Source organism: Glycine soja, chromosome 7, assembly GCF_004193775.1.
Source record: "Glycine soja cultivar W05 chromosome 7, ASM419377v2, whole genome shotgun sequence".
NCBI classification, from domain to species: Eukaryota; Viridiplantae; Streptophyta; class Magnoliopsida; order Fabales; family Fabaceae; genus Glycine; species Glycine soja.
In genome coordinates, this window is record NC_041008.1 from 17879651 (window position 1) to 17887519 (window position 7869).

General features: G+C 32.9%; 1 protein-coding gene across 2 annotated transcripts; it reads right to left on the reverse strand.

The window, feature by feature from the left end:
* Positions 1–1040: 1040 nt before the first annotated feature.
* Positions 1041–7249, reverse strand: LOC114419049 (putative serine/threonine-protein kinase). Of its 2 annotated transcripts, XM_028384641.1 has the most exons (7): positions 6889–7248; positions 6690–6797; positions 5615–5718; positions 5304–5514; positions 4731–4968; positions 4117–4267; positions 1041–1640 (listed from the first exon to the last, which is right to left on the reverse strand). In XM_028384641.1, the coding sequence occupies exons 2-7, from the start codon at positions 6763–6765 to the stop codon at positions 1278–1280; spliced, it is 1143 nt and encodes a 380-aa protein (XP_028240442.1). In that variant the 5' UTR covers positions 6766–6797; positions 6889–7248; the 3' UTR covers positions 1041–1277. The 2 variants fall into 2 exon arrangements, with proteins under 2 accessions (XP_028240442.1, XP_028240443.1); XM_028384642.1 differs by having other exon boundaries at positions 5615–5676; positions 6690–7249.
* Positions 7250–7869: the final 620 nt, after the last annotated feature.

Genomic DNA, 7869 nt, shown 5'->3' on the forward strand with positions numbered 1-7869 from the left:
AAATTTATTAACTTTTATAATAATTCTCTTAAAAATTATAATATTAATAATTTATTATTAAATAACAATATAAAATTATCTAGTTCATAGTGCCCGCTTCTTTCTTTTTGGCCAACAGATATAAAATGCAACAAGATCTTCTCCAACGACTTTTTAAGTTGCTTTTCCAACTAGGGTTGCTTCATTCAACAACAACAACAAAAAAACTGGGGTTGCTTCGCTTGTTCTCCATCCTCCCATTTGATGATGACATGTGCAGTCGATTTAAGAATAAAATGATTGAAACATAAATTTTAGGTCCACATGATAAAAAAAATCTATTAATTTTTATAAAATAAAAAAGTCTCATATATTAAAAAAATATCACATTTAGCACTCAGGTATAGTTATCACATAATAATTTACTTTATACTTTATCTATAGGTATTCCTGAACCTATGCGGACATTATATTAGCAAAATTTAAAGGAACTCTTACAGAGAAAGAGTGGCAAAAATCCAAAACCCTCTAAATGTGCTCAACGTAAAAAAGAGTATATATATATGAAAATATCTTATCATTTCTTTGATAGGCTTTTAAGATTAATTAATTTCTCTATTTTCTTTTCATTTTTGCATATGCAAGGGTAAGGCTGTGTACAACATCCCTCCCGCATACCTTCGCATAGCGAAGAGCCTCTGGGCAATGGGATACGAAGTTTTTATCATTAACAAGAATAACTGAATTAAAAGTAGTATAAAAAAATATATAACAAAATTTAGAAAAAAGAATTTGTCTAATTGATTCAAGATATAAACCACTTAAACAATTTCATCTATTGCGCACATATGGTGAATAAAATCCTATTTTATCTTCTCTATAGTTTCTACCATATTAATGCATTATTCTTCTCTCTCATAGAGCTAAAAGATTTATTATGACAATGGATACGGTCTTGGATACTGTAATACCTCCGACGCGTACTTACATTTGAAAAATCATATCCAGGTTAGTAACAATTTTAATCTTCATGTAGGTTGGAATAGAGGAACTGAGGAACATACAACAAAAGAATCATCATCACATCTTTAACAGCATAAAGAAACAATTAGCAAAGTGAAAATATGTATATACACACGCATATATTACGTACACATGCGGACGAATAAGGCCTTTCTTCCCATGATATTGTATTTCCCTTTGGAAAAACATTGATCTTATTCCTAATTACTAAATGATATATATGACCACATTCTACTTATATATGTACCTAACGCCACATACACATGTAACCATGATCATCTTGGAAGCATCTCTGTCACAATATCTGTACCACTGAAGTGAGTTGAAGGTGCTTCATGTGGATTTTCGGTTCTTTTGTACTTGATTGCTTGAGAAGATGATGTCTCATTCAAAGAACCACCCCTCTTTCCATTGCTGTGCCATCTGTATATTCCGGGCTCAGTCAATGCCTTCTCATTGAGATGAACTTCCTTGCAAAGCATTTCCAATACTTGCTTCATGCTTGGTCTATGTTGAGCGGCTGATTGGGTGCAAAATAGAGCCACTATGAGGAACCTATACACCTCACTCTCATCATATTCACTTAGTTCTGAATCAACAAGGTCCAAAAGCCTATTTTCTCCTCTCAGCTTCCAAGCCTGCACGCATGAATGATGAGTAAGGAGAAACAGGATAATGCTGTTTTTTTTTTATGATCAAAAATAGTAAAAAGGATGCATTAAATTTTGTTTTTGTTTTTGTTTGCTTTGTGCTTTTCAATCCCATGAAGAGATTAGATTGCATGGTTTTTAGTCATGTGAAAAAGGAGAGAGGGAGGGAGACCAAGAACTGAAGAAAGAACAGGGAGGAGGTTGTTAGGAGGGATCTCATGATAACTAATATCTTTGAAGATCTGCTCATAACTGAGCTAATCAATAATAATGTCTTGTGTTCCATGTAACTAATCTTACCTAATGGGAAAAAGCTTTTGTTGATGTTGTTGTTTAGTTCTGTTGTGCTTTTTGTTTTTTGGGATACAATAATGTTTAATAACATTCAATATATACATGCAAAACCATTTAATGAACATGAACCTAATACGTTTTGCATCAAAACGATGCTGCAAAAGAAAGAAATAGCAGAAAAGGCACAAATAGAAATGAGAGTAAGTACTCCCCAAGTAAGAGAATATCCTCTAGACTCCAAATATCATTCCAAATCTTCCATATCCTAACATTAAATCAAATTTTAAAAGTTTACGAATGATAAGCCTCAAATTTCAACTTCGCAAAGAGGCCCATTAGGCTAGGAAAACAAGATGCCATCATAAAGCTACTTTACCACTGATAATTTATTGTTAGTTCAAGAATCCCCTTTTGATGTATGCTTTGCAATGAATATGATACAAGACATTTTGTCCTAAATGACTGTGATAAGTATGCTTGATACATGAATTCTTTTTACATGATTATTGATACATGAATTCTGTTGGGAGAATTAATATGATAGTTAACAAGTTGATCTAGAATGCATTTATATCAACTAATGAAGTGATTTGAAGGTTCCTAAAGAAGTTCAATTCATAAAGATTGGAATGCCTCATGTATAAATAAAATGATTTTGAAAAAACCAAAACATAAATGAGCTTCTTAGGAAGCCTAAAATTAAAAAACTCAAAATTACAGACAAGTTTTGAAATAAATCTGAGATCGGATAGCAAACAAGGATGATAGACATATGAAATCTATCTGAAAAATTTTCTGATGCAAAATATCTCTATATAAGTCAGTAATCCAAAAACTTGTGTAGCAAGGTTTCATAACAAACAAAAGGATATGTATTGGATGGCCAACAAAACGAAAATTATTGGAAAATACCAGCACTATTTCCTTCTTTGTAGACTCAAAATAGGCACTCAACGAAAATGGAAAAACAAGAATAGAGAATAGAAGAAAGACACCAAAAATTTTTAACATGAAAAATCTTTTCAATGTGAAAGGTAAAAAACCACGGAAGTAAATATCTTCACTATTAAAGTAGGATTATAATGACTCTCTCAATACAAAAAAAATATCTCTCGACCTCACCCAACAAGGATGGTTTATAATTCCTCTTAACTCTCACCAAGTATGGTGAAAATTAGAACTCTCTTTCTCACTATCACTCTTTGGATGGAATGAGATGGGATACTCCAACTCTTCACAAGCCTCCCTATTTATAGGAGAGGGGTGTGGCTTCCTTTAAGAGTGAGTTACTGATGTCAATAAATGAATTACATTCACAAAACTCCTTGTAATTCTAATCTTCAATTTCCTAAGTGGAGTGTGTAAGTCTCAAGGTCAAAGGAACCAATTTCAATTCCTTGAAAAGTGCTCCACAACTTTCTATGCATGCTTTGGAATGTATTCTTCAATTTCCCATGTATTCGAATTTGCATGTTTACTTGAATGTGAACCAACCTTAATTATGGAGGAATTTCCAACAGAAATGATTTAAGGGCAATCTCCATCTTTCTAGAGGATAAAATCCTCTTTTGAAAAAAAATGTTCTCTTACAGTAGCTCATGGCTTCTCCACACTGCTATAGTGCTCTATTCATAACTATGCTGTTAGGCTGAAAATTCTATCTTGTGTTTTAGATTTGTAGGTTAGTAAGTAACCAATAAGCTGAGTTTGTGAACTGCTATATTGTAACTAGCCAGAAGAGGCCAAAACTCAGAATACTTGCTGCTGAGTAGTGAGTAGTGAGAATCTCACCTCGTGTCGGGGACTGGATGTAAGTTTCATCCTAGGTCAAACCAGTATAAAACCAGCTGCGCAAGCTCCTTCGCTTTCTATCCTCTTTATTTTAATAGATATGCTAAGCCTCAGATTTTCTGGTTTTATCAGTTACCTGTCTACTAAAAGTTTTTATCAGTACTCTATTCTCTGTCAAGTTTCAGTTTGAAGTTTGTGTTCAAGAAAAACGTTTTGAAGGGCTCGATCAAACCCCCTTCTCAAGCATCCTACTTGTACTAATGACTTTATTTATCTTTATGTGTTCCTATATCTCTTGCAATTAAAGAAGCTAAGAGAATATCCTAGCATATATTGTATCAGATCAATATTAATCATACTCAAGAATCAAGAAATATACCCATTCCACCAAAACCAAATAATCATCCTCAAAGGCAGCTATGCTACTACTTTTCCCACTGATTATTTCAAGCATAAGAATCCCAAAACTGTACACGTCTGCCTTCTTTGTAAGTTGCCCCAGAAGTGCATATTCTGGGGCAAGATATCCCCTGCAACAGAAGGTAAACTAGGTTTATGTATTATGGCCAAGTCTCGTACAAAGAATTATTGATGTACCTATACTGAAAAAATGAGTGAGATAAGGATCTACTGTCTGTGGCCTCCATATTACAAAGATGCTAATCTGCCTCCGGAGAAACATAGGAGAATACAAACAATTACTTTTAGTTTTTATTTTTGCACAGAACAGTTTATTGGTATTAATGTTGTCTACAAAGATTCATAAGAAGCTACAAAAGTTGTTGATCAAGCAGTTCATTGGTATTAATGCTGTCTACAAAGATTCATAAGAAACTAAAAAATTTAAGAACACTGATAATTGGTTCCTTTGACATGAATGAGTATTTGAAAAAGTTACAGAAAAAGTAGACTAAATTTTAAGCAATGATCAAAAGGAAATATTCTGGCACCAGTTAGACAAATAGAAATATTAGTAGATACATTAGTGCTTACACAGTTCCTGCAACTCGAGTACTAACATGGGTGACATTATCAGGAAAAAGTTTTGCCAGACCAAAATCCCCAATTTTCGGATTGAAGTTCCCATCCAACAATATGTTGCTGGCCTTGATATCCCTGTGAACAATGTTTGGTTGTGCCTCATCATGAAGAAAAGTTAGACCAGAAGCCGTGCCACGACAAATAGCAACCCTCTTTGGCCAATCCAGAGCAACATATTTACTTTTTGAACCTGTAAAGATATTCTCTCAGCATTAGCATAAAACAATTAATAAATAACACTTCAGTTCATTGATTTAGTAGCATATGCATATCAAACCCTTGACTCCCGATAATCCAACCAAACAGAGAAGTCGCACTAAAAATCTCCAAAACTCTGTGTTCCCTCCCCAAAATCTTTAGTTTATAGCATGCTCCAATATTTGAGCAACCCAGATCAATGAAACTGGCCAAGTGAGTGAGTATTATATTAAGATAAACTGGTTTCAAAAATGGAAAAGTTGAACAGCCAACTAACTTAGATAACACTCAAATTCTAATACATATTTAAATTGTTCTGGTATTTACCAAGCAAAGAGCTCGCAAGGCTATTGTTCTCCAAAAATTCATAAACCAATATTCGGTGACTACCCTCAACACAGCAGCCAATCAGTTCCACAAGATTTGGATGCCGTATATTTGATATCATATCAATTTCTGTCATAAATTCATGGGTTCCCTGTTTAGACTCTACAGAAAGAGACTTGATAGCAGCTTGAGTACCATCCCTTAAAACTCCCTGCAAAGATTAATGACAACCAGCAAAGAAATGTACTGAAATCCATCTAAGAATGGAACCATAAAAACAGAAAGAAAAAAATGATGGTCACAACTCTCACCTTGTAGACAACTCCATAGCCTCCTCCACCGATTTTGCTTGAAGGATGAAAATCTCCTGTTGCTGATCTCAATGAGTTATAGCTAAACATTTTAGTTGCAACCACTGTCGGGTCAAAAACATATAAAGCTTACATAAATAAATCACAGGATGCAAAATTTAAAATACAAATAAAAAGAGTCAAGAATGCAATTTTAGGAAGATAATGTCCAAGTGAAGATGTCTCAGTAGATCTAGACAAGTTTCAACTGAAATAGAGATACATGCATATTTTGCTTATATTATTTGAAATAATTTCCACCATATGGGATGAATTCAATAAAATATAACACAAGTACATAACCAAAAAATAATGTAACCAAACCATGGCCAACCACCCCTGCCAGCCATCTTCAGTAGTCAAATTTCAATATTAATATTTAAGCATTTAAAATAGGATATCAGAATTTAAATGCATCCCATTAAGTTGGGACTTGGGAGTAGTAAGTTGGTTCAATAGAGATAAATGATAATTCAACTGGTTGACCTCATGTTTGACATGCAATTAATTATTTCTAGCAACATATAGATCCCGGCACAATAAATTTCAAATATATTTAATAAGTGTACCATGAGTTCCATGGTTGACAACATTTTGACCATGAGGGTGAGAATTAAAGCCTCATTAACCAGGATTAAATCTTTTTTCTTTCTAGGAAAAATCAATCAAATTATCCAAGTTAGTACATCAAAATCAATTTTGATTTTTGACAGCCTAAAGTTAGCTGTCAGCAACACCCAATCCTACATCCTAGACACAGTTCACTGAAGAACCTGCAACAATTTATAAAAATTGCCTCTATGTTCTCATCTGTGGGATTTAATAGACAGAAAACAAAAAAATGCCAGAAAATGCAGTCTGTTCATTAAGCAATCATCCGTTTATTGCCACCAATAATTAGATAATTCCAACTTTTGTAACAACACTTATCTAGCATTTCAGCAGAAAATATAGAAACATGACACATAAAAAAAGTTCATTTAGACACAAACAATTAATCCATGATACAATTTAAATGCATATTCTTTTTTAATACCTTGTTCATGTGGCTGGTCTTCAGAATCATCCCTCCTTCCACATCGATTCAAAGCACCAAAGCAATTGCAAAACATAGCTATGGCCCCAGCTCCAGTCTCCTACGCTCCTATTAAAATTTGTAACGACATTTGTCCCTCAAATTTATCACACACACCAACCACCAACCAGGATGAAAACAAGACACTCAAGCCAACTACCTTTTGGAAAAGAACGAAGCAAGTTGGAAACTTGAATACACTGCAGGGTTAAAAGAATTCACAGCATGGTTTGAATCACTGTTATAACCAAAATCCTAGCCTGAGGTTTCAACCTGATGGGGGGGTTTAAAAACGTTGAAAAACTGTGGTTTTTACTCGTACAGAGAAAAGTAACCAAAGCTTTGATAGTTTATGAGAGGTAGCAGTGTTGCAGGGTTGGAAGGAACGTGTGAATCCATAAATTGTTAGGAAATGGAAAAATGAAACGAAGGGTCAAGGAAGCAGCTATCAACAGAAAGGAACGGCAGCAAAGATCAAACGAAGTGGGGGTTAAACTATGAAAGGGACATGTACCTGCATGTCTTTATTATTTTCTTTGTTGTCTACTTATATGGTGATCTTTGCTTGACAAAATGAATAATATTAATGTATTATGATTTATATTTTTTATATAAGACAGTAGAGTGATGCTGTGAAGACATAGACCAAGACAATGAATAATAATAATAACTAGAAAAAGACCCACCCAGTGCACCCGTTTATAAATAATTAAAGAAATATTTAAATAAATTATTTGTTTGATAAATTAAATTTAAAAATATAATTGTTAATGATATTTTATATTATTTTTAAATTATGTGTATAAATTAAGATATTTTTTATTTGTCAATATATTTATAAGGTAATATTTTAAAATTGGGGACTAACCACTCAACTAAAGTTGATTAACATAATTATAAATAAATTTCATAAGAGTAATACAAGAATAAAGTAAAATTGACATAATCAGACAAAGAAATATATTTAATGAAAGAAAAATAGTCAACCATAATGATAAAACACATAAAAATGATATGAATAAAACATCAAAAATTATTTATTTAAATAGATTTTTTTACGTATTTATTTCCTTATGTTGGTGACTTTTGTTTTCTTTGGTATGTTCATTTTTAAACATTGAAGTAAGATTGATCCTTAATC